Source organism: Coccinella septempunctata, chromosome X, assembly GCF_907165205.1.
Source record: "Coccinella septempunctata chromosome X, icCocSept1.1, whole genome shotgun sequence".
Classification (NCBI taxonomy): Eukaryota; Metazoa; Arthropoda; class Insecta; order Coleoptera; family Coccinellidae; genus Coccinella; species Coccinella septempunctata.
In genome coordinates, this window is record NC_058198.1 from 12,353,257 (window position 1) to 12,373,773 (window position 20,517).

The 20,517-nt window shown below is 34.4% G+C and overlaps 2 protein-coding genes across 2 annotated transcripts; both read right to left on the bottom strand.

The window, feature by feature from the left end:
• Positions 1-9,299: 9,299 nt before the first annotated feature.
• Positions 9,300-10,269, bottom strand: LOC123321711. Its single transcript, XM_044909442.1, has 3 exons — positions 10,140-10,269; positions 9,684-10,089; positions 9,300-9,610 (listed from the first exon to the last, which is right to left on the bottom strand). Exons 1-3 carry the CDS (start codon positions 10,267-10,269, stop codon positions 9,511-9,513), a joined length of 636 nt encoding a protein of 211 aa, XP_044765377.1. The 3' UTR covers positions 9,300-9,510.
• Positions 10,270-18,798: 8,529 nt separating this feature from the next.
• On the bottom strand, positions 18,799-20,349 carry LOC123321470. Its single transcript, XM_044909093.1, has 2 exons — positions 19,807-20,349; positions 18,799-19,518 (listed from the first exon to the last, which is right to left on the bottom strand). Exons 1-2 carry the CDS (start codon positions 19,827-19,829, stop codon positions 19,107-19,109), a joined length of 435 nt encoding a protein of 144 aa, XP_044765028.1. The 5' UTR covers positions 19,830-20,349; the 3' UTR covers positions 18,799-19,106.
• Between the last annotated feature and the right edge of the window lie 168 nt (positions 20,350-20,517).

The following is a 20,517-nucleotide window of genomic DNA, read 5'->3' on the forward strand; positions in this document are numbered from 1 at the left end:
GGCCACATAATATTTCAAAAATATTTTTCCTCAAGATTCCGAGTTCAAAGTCGGAATTTAGTTAAATTTCGAGTTCAAAGTCGGAATTTAACAAAATTCCGAGTTCATATCGGAATTTAACTAAATTCCGAGTTCAGAGTCGTTTATTTAGTTCCGAACTTCTACAGGGTGTTCTACGACGACCTGTAGATTTGTTCCTGAATTACAGTTTGCTTTTCTACAAATATTCAAATTCATATTATATTAGGTGTTCCCACATTTATGATGAATGAATGATAATGTACACAGGGTGTACATTATTATTTGAGTTTTCTTCTATGAGAGGTTATAACAATTATATGACAACCTTTCACAGACATGACATGACATGAATGTTTTTTTGATACATTCCGGATATTTTATGAAAAAATTTCCTTCTCATATGTACTCGTGAGGCTATCTCAATGGACAAGAAATCAGTACATCCCGAGGTACACCCGGTGTGCTTTGATGTTTCTCACATGAAGAGGTCATTACAACGGTGAGAAAACCTCATATAGGCTGCTCTATGACGAATTGGTTCATTTCCAAATATACTGAGATATTCATGAGAGGATTCAGATTTCACAAAATAAACACGTTGTTCTTTAATAAATATTGAACTTGATGTATTTTATTGATGAAAATTGTCATTAGGTACATGTTTTTGAATAATTATAAAATTATGGTCCAAGACAAGTAGAGGTCAGGTTGGGCACGACCTCCCACTACCCCAGTACTGAAATATAGTAATCATAAAATAACATTGAGCTTCCAGACCCCCCCCCAAAACCGCTACGCAAATGTAAAGATTTTATGCATAAGGAAGATTCTTGGATATCTTCTTCGTTTTTCTAATGAGGAAGTCGAAACTACAGACTGAGAAGAGAACCACATAAAGCTCGAAATCACCCCTTCATTGAAGAAAACAGAATCCAAGAACCATGTGTACATAATATTCCTTATCGATTTCCATTATGTACCTACATATGTAAAACTAGTTTTTATATGAGATACTGTATATCGAGAAACCGAAGCCGTCATGGAACAGCCTGTATAATATTTTCATAATACATACATACATTACATATGGTTTCATGCAAGGAGAGTTAAATAATATCAAAGAACATACTGTATAAATAACAATCATATTCATCATAAATGTACGAACACACAATATTAATGAATTCCAATATTCACTAAAAAATATAAACACATTGTATTACGAAAGCAAAACCTCCCATCAATCCCTCTGTATACAGGGTGTTCCTAAATTGAACGTACAAACGAAAAGGGGAGATTCCTTAAGTGAGGTTAAGAAAAAAAAGTCCCATAAACATGGGGTCGCAAACGTTTCGTTTTCGAGATACAGAGTGTTGAAGTTTGAATTTTTTTCAAGTTTTTTTCTCATAGTATCTACACTTCACAAGATATTCAACTGAAATTTGGCATAGATATTACATTTTAGAGTTCTCACCACGTGACATGGCAATTTCGATAGAAGATCTACAGGGTGATATTTTTTCTGGAACACTGCCACCTGTTCTTCTGCAGAACCTTTTTTTTGTGAAAAACTGTTAATTTGAAAAAATGTAAAAAGAAGCTTTGTTCTCATACTAAACTTTTCGGTCTCTTGTAGTTTTGTCGTATCTACCAACGAAGTGTAGATACTATGAGAAAAAAACTTGAAAAAAAATTCAAACTTCAACACTCTGTATCTCGAAAACGAAACGTTTGCGACCCCATGTTTATGGGACTTTTTTTTCTTGAACTCACTTAAGGAATCTCCCCTTTTCGTTTGTACGTTCAATTTAGGAACACCCTGTATATGGAGAAATAATCTATGTCGTCGTAGAACACCCTGTGCATTTAGCCTGTATCGATTTCGAAGTAAATAAAATATAAATAAAAATAAAATAAAATAAAAATATTTTTGAAAAAATAGGCACAAGTGAAATCGGACGGTAGTTGTCAGTATCATCTTTGTCAACCTTTTTAAAGACGGGGATGACCTTCGAGATCTTTAAGCATTTAGGAAACCTAGCAGTACGCAAGCAACGGTTTATCAATCTAGTTGGCGGAGAAATTATGGGGTTGATATTCTTTTTTACAACCTTGATTGAAATACCATTGTTATCAGTTGAATTACTGTTCTTCATGTTACGAACTATGTATATCTCTCACAGTATTTTGGCCAATTTCATAAAAGCTGAATATTTTGTATCTCTTCATAAACTTTTTAGGGTTTTCACTCCCAATCTCTGAAACAAAATCAATTAAAAATGAAATCAACGATTTTCTCCTGCGTAAATTCTTGCACTAATTTGTCAGGAGCAAAAGAAATTTATCACACCATCTTATAGCAAACCCCCACATTTATACGGCCTACCTACAATACATAAACCTCTTATTCCTTTGAGACCAATAGAAAGTTCACTCGGATCCCCCTGTCAAAATTTTGCTAAATATATATTACAATTTTTGAACCCATTAACAGAAAATCAACTAGTTTTTTGAAAAATTCTCAACACTTATTTCTTGAAAAATTAAGAAATTCTAATTTAAATGCAACAGACATCTTAGTGAGTTTTGATGTAGTAAATCTTTTTCCAAATGTTCCAGTTGATAAAACTCTTGAAATAGTGAGAACAAAACTGATTAATGATAGAACCATTTATGAAAATTCGAAATTGACTATTGATGATATAATGGAGATATTAGAAGTTTGCCTGAATTCCACATATTTTCAATTAGATGATGTTTTCTATAAACAAAAATTTTGTATGGCTATGGGTTCTCCTTTATCACCAGTAATGAGTAACATATTCATGGAATCTTTCGAACAAAAATATATAGACACATACCCACTAAAACCAAAGACTTGGTGGCGATATGTAGACGATATTTTTGTGATTTGGCAACATGGTAGAGATGAACTAGAGAATTTTTTTGATCATATTAACAACAAAGAACCTACAATAAAATTTACAATGGAATTAGAGCAGGATAACAAAATTTCATTCCTAGATGTTTCAATAAAAAAGTTTTCGAATTATTTTGAAACGAGCGTATACCGAAAAAAGACACATAGTAATAGATATTTGAATTTTTATTCCAATCACCAAGTAAGTGTCAAAAGAGGTATCATTAAAACACTTCAAGATAGAGCTAATTTAATTTCATCCGAAATTAGAAATAATGAAATTGACTTCATTAAACATTTTCTCAGGGATAATCAATACCCAAAAAACAATATTGAATTGAGAGAGAAAAATGACTAACCAAAATCGTAATAATGATCAGGAACAACCAACAAACCGTCAAGAACAACCAAATTTGTTGAATGTAATTCCTTATGTTAATGGTCTTTCAGAAAAAATAAGAAGAATCGGTTCGAAGTTCAACATACGAACTGTTTTTAAAACGCAAAATGATTTAAGATCTATATTAACAAAAACTAAACCTTTGAACGAAAAACAAAAATCAAAAAATTGTATTTACAACATACCCTGTATTTGTGGTAAAACTTATACAGGTGAAACGTCCAGACCTCTAGAAAAGAAAACGCGAACATAAAAATAATATTAAAAATAGAGAAATTAATCGATCACAAATCGCAGATCACATTTGTTCTAATACGGGAGACCACATGATGGATTGGGACAACACTAAAATTTTAATGACGGAACCAGACCATTTGAAACGAAAAATTAAAGAGTCTACGTGTATTCTATTAGATCAAGATAATAATTTGGCAAATTGTTCGGTAGGAATAGATCATATTTGGATCAATTTACTAAAGAAGGAACTGTCATCCGGTAATTTCAAAATTAAATGAATCAACGTTTCTATGCAGTCTCTGTTTCTGTGTGTTGACAATTAATGACAAACAAAAGCCACAATTCAGAATATTTTCAAAAATAGATTTTTCGTATGATGAAGGAGTCTGATATAGACTCCGAAACGTTACAACTTAGAATTATAATTTCAACGTTATTTATTTTGAGTTCATTGTCAGGCAACAATTTTTTCTGACAAATTAGTGCAAGAATTTACGCAGGAGCAAATCGTTGATTTCATTTTTAATTCATTTTGTTTCAGAGATTGGGAGTGAAAACCCTAAAAAGTTTATGAAGAGATGCAGAATCCTCCCAGAATAAATTTCAATCGATATCTGAATATTTTGTCCCCATTAATTCGTTTTTTGGAGGTGTTGTGAGGATTGATGGGAGGCTGTGGTAGATTGCTTAAGGCTTTCTGCGCAATAGTTGAAAAATGCATATTGAAACTATTCACGTCAATCTTAGTTGGTTGTTTGCTACAATTTTCCCTGATATGGTTATTTATTATGCCCCAAGCTGCTCTAGATTTATTGTCGGAGGTTTTAATCTTGTTGTTGAAGTAATCATATTTTGCTTTCTTGACTGCTCGTCTGTATTTGAGCCGTATTCTGTCCCTGAATCCACGCAAATCCGGCGACGCACAACATCGATGCATCGAGTTCACATGATTCCTCACGATTCTGAGGTCATGAGTGAACCAACCATTGTCAGCATGTGGACCCTGCACTCTAATGTTCTTCAAGGGAAAACACTTGAGGAAAGCATCAACAATGCTCTGATGGAACAAATTAAAGCGCATCTCAATATCTAATCTATCGTCATCAACAAAATTCCAATTTGTTCGCTCTAGAGTTCCATGCAATTCGAAAACACCCTCAGAAGTCAGAGGTCTTATTTTCTTATAGGTATAAGTTTCAAATTTATTTGGAAGAACGAAACTCAGTACTTGCGCGTCATGGTCCGAAAACCCTGTCGACAGAACATCCACATACTCACCCTGGACGTCAGAGTTGGTGAAAACATTGTCTAAACAATTTTGATTCCTGGTGGGCTGAAAAATTAGAGAAAGTCAATGTACATAAATTAGTGTAATAGTTGTGTGAATAAATTAGACATTGTGTGAAAGAAGACTATCTAATTAACCCCGAGAACGTTACACTGGTATCAGGTGTGGGGTTAATTGAACGGTTGTGTTAATAATACAGCAATACAGCAATTATTATTATAATTGTGAACTTCATTGTGTAAAATATTGAATGCCGATAACGAAATCACAAGCGGAGAAAATGAACCAGGCGAGTATGAAATTTTTCAAGCGATCCTTTGAACAAATGAGCTTGAAAATGGAGGAAAACACCAAGAAAACAGAAAATAAATTGAAGGAAATTACCAAGAAAATGGAGGATAATTTGGGAGATAAATTGACATCCATGGAGAATGAGTTGAGAAACAATTACTCTAGGCTGGACAAGGGGAACTGATTATTCCATGCAATGTTGGCTTAAACTCGACTAAAATAAGGAAAATCAATAATTCAATAAAAGAGTTGACTTAGTATCCAGCTTTCTGGAGGTCATATCAGCACGCTTTCGTTTCTTGACCAACCCGATTATAAAAGCTGAAAGAAACTTTTTTAAATTATCTCAGAACCTCTATGGGACAAAAATGCCTAACAAACTCAATTTGTTACTGCTTACCTATAAAGGTTGGAACTTTGCGGACATAGGAAGTTTCCTAATAATAATAAGTTCAATCTTAATTTATGGGTACTAATACTATTTGGACAACAGCTCTGTTAGGGGGCACAATAGACCTTAAGGTCGCAGTGAACTGTAACCCCTTCTCACTAACTAACTAACTAACTACTATTTGGACTTATGAAATATCCAAATATCACCATATTTATCATAATATTTCGATTTTTCCGTTGAAAAATTGCAGGAAAATAAACGCTACGTGTCGTTGTGAAAAATTTACTCCCTTCATTTGTATTTGGCTACATATTAAGCGCCCCGTATGTCGAACAATGATACGGTGCCCCACTAGAGCAAGCTACGCCACTGAATGAAACAAGCTTAAAAATGTGACCAATTACACCAAGGTATAAACTTGGCTGGCTAAACCTGGCCACTGTTTTCGGGGAAAAAGAAGTTGTTGTGAGAAACATTGCACCCATTCTTCTGAGTGCCCTAGATGTTATATAATGCAAATGAACCTTGAAATTAAACCGAGAATCGAAGAGGACACCTATTATTATTATTTGTTGACAATCAACAATATATAGGATGTTGTATTGCATCCAGTTAAGAAACATATTTATTTGTTTTTGGAGAAAAAAAGCATATTCTTTTTTTTATGTCCATAAAAAACTTTGCATCATCCGCTTAGTCATTAATAAAAATTTTGAACAGCTCTGGACCCAAATGTGAACTCGGAGAAACCTCAATGATCCTGAACAGAAAGTTAATATCAAACTACAAGACCAGAGTGCACCAATCGCCTCTAACGTTGACAACAACAAATTATATATGATTGACCATGTTGAAAGCCTTGGAAAATCGGTGTAGTGTCAAAAGCCTTTGGCAAGATAACAGCCGTCCATAGAGCCTCTGAAAAACGGCTGTGGCAAGATTAAAAAATACTGCAAGACATTTATTTGAATTATCCATGGCTTCTAGTATGGTTTATACAAACAATCAAAGACCACATCTTCTGTGCTCAAATGCCTCATAATACTATACTGACTAGCATTCATCAACCCGTACTCATTTATACTCTATTTTTCAAGGCTAATTCGAAAATTGAGCGAAATTAGGTACTTATTACAGAAATAGGGAATACTCCTTCTGACGAAAATGATGTATTTTTTATGAAATATCTTTGAAACATCACATTTTGAAATAACCATTTCAACCGTTTCCCAAAAAAAAATATTTTAAGCACTTAAAAATGCAAAATAAAAATGGGTATTTAAAGTTTGAAGCGTTTTATGAGAATTGCTCAAGCTGGCAACATCGACTGAAATATGCCTTGATAATAAAGGACAACAAATGCATTATCTTGATGAGATAGACAAAGATGGCTGTCTATGAAGTCTGCGACGAACGAGGAAGGTCGTAAAATTTTATGGGATTTTTATGGCCGGTTGCAGTTGAAGCTCGCCAGTAAGTAGGCGCCTGTAGATACAGCTGTTATTTTATAAACAAGCTGATGGGATATTGTTCTTTTCATTGTCTTGTAAGCGCTGTTGCCAAATCGCAAACTCCGCACAAAGCGATTTAAATTTTAAAACCCCATATTTGAAGGATGATTTTGAATAGTTTCTGCGGTGAATTTGAAAAGATCATGAATGAAACTCATAATCATTCAGTTTAAACTTGCATATGCAGTGATAAGCCAAATTGAGGAGAATTCCCCATTGGTCTTCAGTTAGTTAATATACTCGGAGTCTCGGATCATCGGTTTTGAAAACTAGGGAGATAATAGATTATTTTCACTGTTTTAAATTTTACTCTCTAAAAAGCACTACTAGATTCGATTTGAAATCTGCTTCAAACCACGAATCAAAAGTAAACGAATACTCCTCGAATACTGTATCAATAATTCCGCGTAAGAACTTACTTTATCTTCAATTTACTTCCGTTTTTCCCTGGCTACTTGTTTTCCTACATGTCTATACTATAAAGACTGGAATTTTTCTATTCCCTACTTCTTCCAAAAATCTGTGAGTCGACCGACTCTCCTATGCCATCCCGTGATCTACGTATTGTTTTACTTCAGACTTCGTCAAAACCTATTTTCTCTAAGTCCCTATTTTCTGACTGATTCAAAGCTACTTTATATTCCTGAATATAATTCCGGACCCACTCGAAGGGATATTAAATAAGGTCACTTTCCTCGATCGACTGAACATTTTTCCCGAGGTACTTTTTCTCCCTGATCCTTATTTCTCTCCCACGTTATAGGTAGGGGAAGTACGTACAAAATGACAAGGTGTTTTGTTTTTTCATCATATTTATTTATTTAACGAAATTTCAATCAGTCCCGTTGGTTTTTACTCATAATAGGTTCATTGACTATAAGTAAATTAAAGGAACTATTATATAATAAATTATTAGGAAAAAATGCAACCAATCACAAAAACCATTTTGTCCATATAGTACGGACAAAATGACATACCACCTACTAAAATATTAACCACACTACTTAAGCACCGTGCGTTCAAAAAAAATTCGTCCTCAAGTAGGCTATGAAATTTGGAAGGTTGATGTTCGGTGGCTGAACGTATGTCTTTCCTTAAATTACTTCATCTTCCCAAAATGTAAACAATTATGACATTAACCTATAGTCCTATATATCGTAATTTTGTACGGAAAGTGAAAAGGCACTTTTTAGAAAACTATTTTTATATGTAAGAGACATGAATTTTGAATAGTGGCGGTATTATGTTTTTTTTGTGAAAAGGTTCTATATAGCTACTTCCGTCAGATACTCCAGCCACTTGAGATAAAACCCGAACAGAAGTTTGTGGAGCTTCTGTCATCATATTTTCATTATTGCTGAACAAGTTTTCTTCTTTGGTCGATCACTTTCTTTTTTGTTTGAACATACCTATTTCGTCAACGCATCGCAAAACAGTACTATGGAAAATTTATACTAATCAACAGTAACATTGGGATACTTCTATGATGTCGCCGAACAAAATATTTCCATTCTCCTTCTATTTTCTCCCCAATTTTGAAGTAGGATTCAGTAGTAAAAGCTTTTCATACGTCCGTAAAAACCATCTTTATAATTTGCTGACAATTTTAATTCAACAACAATCCAAAATGCTGAATTGACAGTTCTATATTCCACAGCCTACTTGACGACGAATTTTTTTGAACGCACGTTTTATTGTTTGATAGACTTTGGAAGATCATCACATGAAGCATGAGCCCATAAGAGAACAAATCCTGCTTCGTAACCAACCCTTACCGGGCTAAAAAGGGAAAAGAAAAGAAATCATTGCAATAAATGCAAGAGCGGTCGCTATCCTTGTCTTCTGTCTCGCATAAAAAATTCCTGAGCTATCATCTATCTGAGCTATCATCTATCTGAGCAGTTTTACGGTGCCTCGAAATCCTCAATCTCTTTTCTGATGATGGAGTGTTGTTAGTATAGCAGAAATACACTCAGGGCAAAATTAACCGGCCACCTACATTTTACGAATTCATTCGAAATTCTATGGTAATTCAATTAATTATGTGATGTTTTTACATCGGGCAAACCTTTATAGTGAAAAAAAGACTTATGTTAAATGTAAAATCTTTATAGTAAAAAAAAAGACTCATGTTAAATGTAAAATAGTTTAATTGAAACATAAAATAAAGAAATATCGTTTTGCAGTCAACTTACAGAAAATAAAAATGATTAATTAGAAGAAAAAATAGCTCTGAATCATCGCATTAATATCGCGTATTTCCTCCTCTAGCCCTAATAACCTCCTGTAACCGATTCGGGAGCCCATCCATAATATTTTGAATATCCCTTTGTGGAATATTTTCCCACTTCTCAAATGCTGCAGCTTTTAGCTCACTCATGGTCGTAGGAACTGGCACACGACTCCCGATCCGTCTTTTTAGACTGTCCCATACATGTTCTATAGGGTTTAAATCTGGACTTCGAGCTGGCCACGGTAATCGTCGAATATTGACGTCGTCCAAGTATTCGGTGACCACTCTGGAGGTGTGTGCACGAGCGTTGTCGTGCATTAAAATAAAATTATCGCCTATTAATGGCGCAAAAGGAATGACATGTTGTTCAAGGACTTCTGTCACGTACCTGTGAGCATCAACGCTGCCTCTATCAAAGACGACCAACTCTGTACGGGCGTCGTAAGCAATGCCAGCCCACACCATGATCGAACCACCTTCGAAACCTACTGTTTGCACCAAACAGCCTTCAGCAAACCTCTCACCACGGCGCCTATACACTCGCTGACGTCCATCAGGATGTCGTAAAGCAATTCTCGATTCATCCGTGAAGAGAACAGCTTTCCATTGTTCGGAAGTCCAATTTATGTGTTCTCGGGCAAATTCAAGTCTCGCTCTTCTATGAACTGTGGCCAGTTCTGGGACTCGAGCTGGTCTATATGCTCTGAAATCCCTCTCAGCCAACCTTCTTCTTATTGTTCGAAGACTTACACTTATATTTCGTACCTCAAACAAGCGGTTACGAGCCTCAGACGCTGTTGTGAACCGATTTCGCCTAACTGTTCTGGCCTTCTTGTGTACAAACCAGTATTTCTGTAACGCCGAATAGATTCTTGTATCGTGGTTCTTGGATATCCAAGCAGTCTTCCAATCCTACGCTGGCTGAACCCAGCGTCTGCAAGTGCTACAGCCTTAGCTGCTCCGGCTGCGTCCATTGGATTTTTTTTTAGTGTGTAGAAAATAACGCCTTCCCACCACCTCGGTTTTATTGGAAAAAATTGTATCACAACGCTTTAAAACAAAAATATCCTGTACATTAACGTTGCGACGAGAATGTCAACATCCGACTGAACTCATTATTGTTGAATAAAAAGGAAAGAAGTTAACAAAACATATGTATGATTGTTTTATTGGTTGTCGATTTCCCCACTCATCACATTACGCCAAGTTGTCGAAGAAAAAGTTATGGAAAACAAACCATATGCGATTCGACCCATACAGCACATGACGTCCAATGGACGTCCATTTTATATCCAAATGAAGTACAAACGTCCACGGACCTTATATGGAAGTCCAATGGATGTACATTTCGGGACATTTACTGTACGTTCATAAATGGACGTTTTATGGATGTCCATTGTACTTTAAATAAGGGATGTTAGACAAACATCCATATACGTCCCTTATTGGACATCCTCTGGATATAAAAATCTGGATCTTAATTGTACAATCAGAAATTGTACGTTAGTGTACGTCCATTCAACGTACAATTTTGGATCAACGTGAATTATCCATGAATGTACATCTTTTGGATGTTCGGATCTGGATACAAATATGTACTTCCAGAAATTGTACTTTTCTGTACGACAACTGGATGCATCATTTTCTACTATCTATAATTATTCATTTCTCAACATTCGTAGGATGTACATTTCTGGACATTTACTGTACGTTCAAAAATGGACGTTTTATGGATGTCCATTGTACTTTAAATAAGGGATGTTGGACAAACATCCATATACGTCCCTTATTGGACATCCTATGGATATACAAATTTGGATCTTAATTGTACTATCAGAAATTGTACGTTAGTGTACGTCCATTCAACGTATATTTTTGGATCAACGTGAATTATCCATGAATCTACATCTTTTGGATGTTCGGATCTGGATGTAAATATGTACTTCCAGAAATTGTACTTTTCTGTACGACAACTGGATGTATCATTTTCTAGTATCTATAATCATACATTTCTCAACATTCGTAGGATGTACATTTCTGGACATTTACTGTACGTTCAAAAATGGACGTTTTATGGATGTCCATTGTACTTTAAATAAGGGATGTTGGACATACATCCATATACGTCTCTTATTGGACATCCCTGGATATACAAATCTGGATCTTAATTGTACTATCAGAAATTGGTACGTTAGTGTACGTCCATTCAACGTACAATTTTGGATCAACGTGAATTATCCATGAATGTACATCTTTTGGATGTTCGGATCTGGATATAAATATGTACTTCCAGAAATTGTACTTTTCTGTACAATAACTGGATGTATCATTTTCTAGTTTCTATAATTATTCATTTCACAACATTCGTAGGATGTACATTTCTGGACATTAACTGTACTTTCAAAAATGGACGTTTTATGGATGTCCATTGTACTTTAAATAAGGGATGTTGGAAATAACAGGAATGTGTATGCAAGGATATACCCTTGTATTGCTGCCATGTCGGTCTCGGCTCTTATTGAGAGTAGGTACATACTGACTGTGTTGAAACCCAGATGTTCCGCCCTCTCATAATTATTCCTTTTTTTACTCTGGAACTTTCGTCCCAAAGACCGAAACATTTATTTTTTGAGTTTCATTTCAGTAACACACAGCATAATATTGAATCAGAACAGAATATCTAAGAGAAACTCATTAATCTGTAATCAGTGGATTTTGAAGTGGACTCGACATATTTTGTAAATTTGTGAATATTTTGGCTTTAGCTTGTTGAACTACATTTGAGGTATAGTGTCTAGTTCTAGTTCCAGTGTGGTGCATATATTTGATAGAAACGAGGTGAGTCAAAGTTTTTATTCTTGAGGGAAGTGGCAAATTTACGTGTAGAGAGAAAAATATAATCTAATGGGTAGAAATGTTGAAGGAATTGAATGTTGAATGCTTATACGAACCACGAATGTTCATCCCTGTTTCATGTTAATTTGATGATTTCATTAGTTATAATTATATTCATACTATCGTAAAAAATATATTTTTGTCTTTTCACAACCATGAATATCTATTATTTGGTAGGGGGACAACAATATAAGAATATGAAACGGAATTACGAGAAAACATCCAGAAATTCAATTTTCAATAGATATTATCACCATTCTATTATAATTATAGTATGGTGATGTACTATGATATGACAACAGCAAAATTTCAATGAAATAAATTTACAGAAACGGCCATACACTCCAGTAAAGGGGACAGGAAGGAGATAGAAGAGGCAATTTCTAAATGGGTTGGACGAGCCAACGATAGAAAATATATCATAAGTGTTTCCTGTTCAGAGTGTATATGTATATACCTATATATCTGCTTCTTTGATATTCAGTTTTTTATAGTTTAGTTTTTTTTTTGCTTAGGGGCAGTAGTCCAATGTTCAAATTATACTTGTTATTTATTTTATTTTAATTTTTCACATAAAGATGTGGAACATTTCCAGGCATTTCATTTTTCAATAATCCCAATTTCCTTATAATTATCAATAAATATATGTATTGATAGGTGGGATTTTAAAATACCCTTTTCGAATCAAATTTAAAAAATGCTAACCCCAATAAAATGGGCATTTGAGAGTCCCAAATAACGTCCACTTATGTACAATGAATGGTCCAGAAAATGTCCGAACCTCACTGGATTCAACATCCTATGGACGTACATACAGGATGTACAATGGACGAACATACAGGTATGTCCATAGGATGTTAAATCCAGTGAGGTTCAGATGTACAATGGACGTACCTGTATGTTCGTCCATTGTACATCCTGTATGTACGTCCAATGTACATCCTATATGTACGTCCACTGGACATCCTGTATGTACGTCCATTGTATATCCTGTATGTACGTCCAATGTACATCCTGTATGTACGTCCAATGTACATCCTGTCTGTACATCCATTGTACATCCTATATGTACGTCCATAGGATGTTAAATCCAGTGAGGGTCGGACGTTTTCTGGACCAGACATTGTACATAACTGGACGTACAATGGATGTCCGTCATGTCCATTTTGTACGTCCAATGGACATTCAATGGATATACATGTGCTGTATGGGGAGATGGGTGGCCGGTTAATTTTGCCTCTGAGTGTATTTCTTTCAACATCATCAGAAATTTTTCTTTTAACTTGTCTCTTCTTTTCTGCCGGTGAATCCTTCAATCTGCTTTAGCAATTATTTCTAGAACATTTGGAGAAGAAGGTAAAAGCCAATCACCCTTGCCTGGTTCCGATTCTCTTTTTCCTTGGCGTCGAATGAACTGGCTCTCTGGTGCTGGCGAAATAGTAGCAACTGGATAAGTTAGTGATTGGTACCATGTCTCATACCGCCATCTTAAGATGCTCCAGTCACCTTAACTGCATTAGAATCCTCTACATGTTTCTATATTCAGGTTTCAGGTTCAACACATCAGAAAGCACATACATAACTCCGATGTCAGCATTGGTGGTGGTTGTGTTTTGTGAGGAATTTACTTTATCGTTTTTCGTTGATGTTACGATGTTGGATGTAAAATAGATTCAACATCTTTACTCGGATCTTTTTGGATTATTGAAGAAGTGTTGAGACATTCAGTTAATGGCAAATGTGAGCTGGGATTAAGTTCAGGTGTGATATCTGCAATATCCTCCTGATTCAATGGAATATTTGTGGTTTCGGCAGGTTCAAACATATAGTCTGGAAAAATATCAGGATTGAGGATTGATGGGCCAGATGCCTGTCTTTTTGAAACCATTACTTGTCTTCTGAACAGTTGCAGCTTTTCCACATGCTTCATTAAACAAACACCCAATTTGTAAATGGTTCGCGCGTTTCTGAAAACTTTACGTGTTCTGCTAACTCCTGCTCAATTTCAGTTGAAAATGTTTTTTTGAGTATTTCTAAATCCTTAAAGTTACACTCCAAGGTTTTGTTCATATTTAAAGCATATCTTTAAGGCCTCGCCTGAGCAATACCAAATGCTCCCCTTTTTTCTGTTTCCATGCTTCAATAGCCTTATCACAAATTCTTGGCTCCAAGACTGCCGGTTAGTTTTTCTTTCGAATTTTCACGCCATATAATGTTTTTCAACAGTAACATTACGGACAAAATTACATACCATGTCATTTTGTCCAAATGTAAACAAAAAACAATAAAAAATCATGATTTCATCAAACAACCGTTAAAAGCAAGAAATTAACAGAAATCACTGGATACCTCCATAGTTTATCGATTCAAAAAGCAATAATTCAAATCCTAAAAAATAACAAATAACTCACCAGAAATCAGGAGAAAATCACTGTAATATAAATTTTGTAGGCACGAAACACGTTTGCGCTGATTTTACTACGGCGCGAATGTGGCAATGGCGCTCAACATTTCACAGTATTGTAAATATGGCTGACTTCACATGGTACAGTTGCTGAGAAGTCGCTAAATCAAGCCAAATTTGAAAAAAGGCGACCATGTCGTTTTATGATTGATGGTTAGGTTAATTTCCACCTGGAATATGCTTTCGTTAGGCTGCCGCCTAATCCTAGACAAGCACTGAGCTCGGTCAGCGATCTACTTCTGTAGACTACAGCTTTTGAATCATGTTTGGTTCTGGAACCATGAGTAAACCAACAAAAGGTTTTTATAGATAGAGTTCCTTGTAGCAGAGCCAGTAATCTCTGCTGGAAAGCAGAGCACTGAAGGTTATGTCCGGGCTTGTTCTTGATCATCAGCTCTCATGCACAGCACCTCGTCAGCCTTCAATAAATTCGGCTAAGAGCTAGTTATAGGCACGAGAATATGTTTTTCGGGATCGTGTACGGTTGAGTTGTAGAGCCTGAGTTGCTAGTCTCGCCACATCATACACAAAAATGTAAAGGTGAAGGAGTTCTTACAGCTTACAGCATCTCCATAGATGTGATTGGAGTGGACTGGCATGCCCCTGAAATAATGAGGCATGCCTTTCTTTGGAGTTCTGCAAGCCTTTTTTGGGTTTGTTTCCGTTCTGTGAAGGACCACCAGGCAATAATGCTGCCGTAAGAGACTAATCACCGAGACATACAACTAGCAGGGACAATATATATTTATTATTATTTATATTGTAATGTCATTTATTCATATACACTGAAAGCTCTCATTGCGGACAGCTCCAGTAAGCGGATATCTCTCATAAGCGGCCAATTTTCTGGAATCCAGAGTTTTTTGTGTATTTTCACTAATTTATACTTTCCAATGTGCGGACACTATATTTTGGCATATTTCTAACTCAAATCTCCCACAAGCGAACTTATTGTAGCTTAAATTATACGATGTAAATAAATGAATTTTAAGTATTCCCACATGCCAACTCTACCTGCAATTTCCAAATTTTCTAAAATGTTTCTTTCAAAGAAAAATGTGAGATTGTGACAAACCAGCATTTCGAATTTTGCCACTAATAAGTAGGAGCCTCAAATAAAGTGAATTTTCATTTGATATTTCTGCAATATTCCCAGCGAGCACAAACATCCCTGGGATGTTTTGGGATGTTTCGAAAATGTTGGCATGAGGATGTTTCTTTGAAACGTAATATGCACTTCCCAAAGAGGTCTCCAAAGGCTATTGGAAATCTTTATTTGTTCTGATTTGTGCCATCTGTGGCATTTCTTCGTCTACCTACTGAGAGGTACTGTCGTGTTGAAAATAATGTAAACGTGTGGATATCTTCTCTTGGCGTCGCATAGTTTGCCTTCGGAGGTTTATTCCAAATAAACAATATACAATTCACCTATTTCATTTTGCCACCATTTCCACTTTCTTCGTAGTTTGGACTGTGGACTGTTCGGAGTTGAAAGTTGATTGGTGATTTGTATAATATTAACTACTTCTGTGTTGGTTTTGATTGTGAATTTAGGATCGATCTCTTCATAGTAACCAAATACAATTAATAAGTAAGTATTACATGAATTAAATGTATAGTATAATGTCCAGAAACATACATATAACCTGAAAAGAATCCACGCTGCGTGGTTAATATTATTTGTGTATTTGGGACTAGGTATAAGAGATCATTGTATTTTGGTTGGAATAATCGAATGGTATATGGAAGGTTATTATAATTATTCAAGAAATGACTTTATAAAGTTTAAAGCCATATCATCGAGGATTTCAACATATTTCGATAATCTATCTCTGCCGTTGATAATTCCCAGAATATTTTGTAAGATTACTCTTCCGACGATGATAATAATCACTTGTGGATCTCAAAATAATTCAAATTGTCCCAGAAAAGTTCTTGTTTTTGAAAACTCCTTTAAATTGTTGTATTGTATCTTTAAATACCAGCACAAATAATTAAATGAATAAAATTGTTTCGCAAATCAACCTGGTGGAGCTATACAACTCAAATCTTCCAGATCCTTTCATGCAGCTATTTTCTCTGTTATTTTAATTGGAAAAAATCATCGTAACCTTCATATATTTTGTGAATTAATTGTTTGAATTGTTTTTATTTTGTAGATGTGATAATAAAAAATTCCAAATCACTAGGAGAGTATTCGAACTCTATGCCAAAGATTGGTTTAGGCATATCAGGCAGAGGAGGAGGGACGATAAAATGAAGGGAAAATAAATTTTTCATAAATTTTTTTTCATTTTCCCTTTCGGTACATCTAAAATTATCAGTTTGTTTTCTATTATTTCTGTTTTTATGTTGAATGTGATATTTCTTTTTGGTTATTTATGTTTGTTTTATTGAATGTGATATATTTTTTTGTTTATTCTCCCTTTCTGTAGTATAATATTTATCAATTGTTTCTTGTTGATCAATTCTTTATGTGAAATGTGATTTCTTTTCCTTTTGTACCTGTTGAAGTATCATTAAAATATTTTTATTCTTATATAGTATTCAGTATTTCATTTAAAAACTTTGTAGTTCATTTAAAATTGAATGTGGTATCCTCAAACATTCAAATGAAAGAAAAAAGGCCTCACAAAAGAATTTCAAATAAAGTCTTACAAACAGCGATTTCGTGTGCGCAAAGCGCTTTAGAAATGTTCTATTGTGTACATGAAAAGGCTATCAAAAAAACTTCTGAGTATATGTATTTTCTCTTATTTCAAATGTTTATATTTATGAAGAATAATTAAAGCTTATTCAGAAATGATGCAGAACTGAATAAATTAATAATAGGGATTCAGTTAGATGCATACCACCCGATGATATGAATATCAACAAGTGTTACGATCTGAATTGAACTAGCCAATTTGCCATCGGGTGGTATGCATCTGAATTTATTTATTTATGTATTTATTCACAAGGGGATACAAAAACCCACTAATGTATCCTCAGATAGAACGAACAAAATTACAGAGATTATAAGTACATAGATCAATTCGATACAAGATTACTAACTTAACTAATGATCATGAGTACAACTGACAAAAATCAACAAAAAAAAATTAATCCTTATTATTGTATTCATTGCCTCCCCGTTTAGGCGTGCTCATTCTTTATGAATAAATTAATATTTTTTACCTTGGCCTTAGAAACATATCACCATAATTTACATGAAACTGCTTTCATGTAAACTGTAGGTATTGATGAATTGCGAGCATTTTACAAGCAAACTTCATTGAAATTATCATACCAATATTACCAATAACCTCTCAGTTTCAGTTCAATCTTTCATAAGAATTCATATGTATAAATGTTATTTAATCAATGGCTTTCTTGATTTCATAGATATAATTGATAGAAAACCTCTATACAGAAAAACCTAACATCAGACAACGTAAAAAGAAACGGCCAAAAGATCTGCCAGAGTTAAATGATGAATAAGTGGGAATGTCATTGAACATTTCAGCTTAATAGTCTCCCTTTTTTTCTTTTCTTGATCTCTCTTCTCTACTACAGCCAGCATAATTTATCAACACTAAAATCATCTATTTGTAGATTGTATATTAAGAGGGAATTATACTATGTGACAATTCATATGCAGTTGGAGGGAACTTCACTTCTTTATCTGTTCCCTTTATACAATACAGGGACGGAAAATAATGTAACTAGTTGATGTTGCCAGACCATGTTAATTTTCACTAATAAGAAAAAATCACACAAAAATACTTAAAGAGAATGAAGAATTAAAATTTCGAAAATTCGTTTGTGGTGAAACAATTCATTTCTATAAGATTATTTTCGGAGGAAAATTTTTGGCATGAATGCCGTATCGGCACAAAGCTTAATTAATCTTTTTTTCTGAAAAAATGTGGAAAATAATCTTCTTTACCGTTTCCGAATGTAATATGGTTGGCTTTGCCCAATGACAATTTTCATTAAAGATCCTTGAAAAAATCAATGAGGTCAGTAGCAGCAGAAAAATGTCCTTGAAATTTGATGTCATTCAATCTTAAGTACTGAATGACACACACACAAAATCTTACAATGGGAGATCTTAAATTTTCTAGCGATTGGGGGAATTAGGTGGTTGGGAATGAAAAGGCTATTTCTTATTCAAAATAATTTCATTATCTTATGTTGAAAAAAAAAAAAAAACTGCTCATCCATTATACAAGTTCAGCTTTTGAACATTATTCAAAATGTGTTTCAATAATAGAAATACAAAATTCTTTGTGATATATCTGTTTTCATAATTGTCAAATTTACTGAAAATATATCACCATTTAAATCAGAGTACTTTCATCTAAATCAAAAAATCTCACTTCTGATGTTCTTACAAACTCATTCAAATCATATTTTCCTTTCGATGAACAAAGATCTCAGCTAGTTAAAAGACATTCCCCAAATCAACGATCATGAAGCAAGTTTCTTTTTCACTATGCTCTTATTTTTGATTATTTTCTTCATACTTTCTTTCTTTGAATTATTGTCAGTTTTCCTATTGGCGACATATTCTTTGCAAGTGGATGTTGCATATTCCTGCTCTGCAGAATAGTTCCTCCTTTGTAGTCCATTGTTACTGGTTTTTTCAATATTTTCATCTTTCTTCATTATTTTGACTGAATTATCCAAACATTTCAACTCAGCAGCAGCTCTAGATTTTCTAATTTGATCTTTTCTCTCATTGGAGGACACGCAGTTTTTTATAGTATTGTTGAAGTACCTCAAGTTTGGTCTTAAACGAGAAGGACCGTCCAACTTATATCTTAACTCGTGGCGCCTCTTGAACTTTTCAGCCTCTGCGATCAGTTGTGCCACTGCTAGCCTGTAAAAACATAGTTGTTTTTAAAATTTCAATGTCAAAATACAAGAAGAAATTTATCTTGGGAACATTATATGTATTTTATAACAATTTCAAAAAATTCCTTCAAATGTCATCAAAATCAATCACTGTCCGTAAAGTCCAGTCAGAACTCCCCGATTAGATGGATTGATAGCACACAAAAAATACAATTAAACAGTAGAACTACAATATATGGAACTGCGGCTTTCAGATTCAGTAATTTTTATTGTCCAGAAACGACTTCCAAGATGTAGATTGATAAAGACTCACCTAGTCAGCTCTTCGTCATTCATCTCTCAGAAAAATGACTTCAGGTACAGGAATAATTATGCCAATAGAATTTACTGTGTTCAGAACAACTAAAATATGAGCAACGCTTCATCCAACAAATTTTTTTTCACATTGAACAAAATACTTTTTTCACGAATGATAAATTTCCATTACCATATGATATTAACCTTTCACACATGCTTTGCCTTTGATGTTGCCTATTTGGCATTGATTACAATGAATCAAAGATCTCTTCAAACTGAAAGTGTTAGACGCCGGGGAATAATTATCTAGTCCTAGTGTGTAATAAAAAAACTTGAGTAAGTTAGGGAAAGGGATATGAAATTTCACGTCATGCTATTTTCGACATGAGCGTAAAGGATAATTGCGTTCAAATACAAAAAATTCTTTACAATTAAATATATCAACATGTATACCAATCTGGCTTCATTATTTGAAATTTGATTTGAAAATGTATTATTATCAGAGACAAACTCTGTTATTATTATTTCACATTAACCTCTTTCTCGTTTTTCACATTGACATAGATTACAGAACAGACTACAGAGACACAGAGAAGAGGGAACATATTCTTCTCTGTTTCAAAGGTTCCCCAAAAGTACTTCATGTAATCATGTGATGATTATGTATTATGCATGGAGGTAGGAAAAACTTTCATGGTTTTATGTACCATGGTTAGTCCATGTGTTA

What these genes read in the sequence shown, in the direction of transcription:
- LOC123321711 (XM_044909442.1), bottom strand. Translation starts at nt 10,269, where the DNA reads ATGGACGCAGCCGGAGCAGCTAAGGCTGTAGCACTTGCAGACGCTGGG. An exon ending in TCGGCGTTACAGAAATACTG is followed by an intron (nt 10,090 to 10,139) that starts GTTTGTACACAA and finishes GGTTCACAACAG; the next exon opens with CGTCTGAGGCTCGTAACCGC. An exon ending in GGCAGCGTTGATGCTCACAG is followed by an intron (nt 9,611 to 9,683) that starts GTACGTGACAGA and finishes TTTATTTTAATG; the next exon opens with CACGACAACGCTCGTGCACA.
- LOC123321470 (XM_044909093.1), bottom strand. Translation starts at nt 19,829, where the DNA reads ATGAATGACGAAGAGCTGACTAG. An exon ending in AATGACGAAGAGCTGACTAG is followed by an intron (nt 19,519 to 19,806) that starts GTGAGTCTTTAT and finishes ATGTTTTTACAG; the next exon opens with GCTAGCAGTGGCACAACTGA.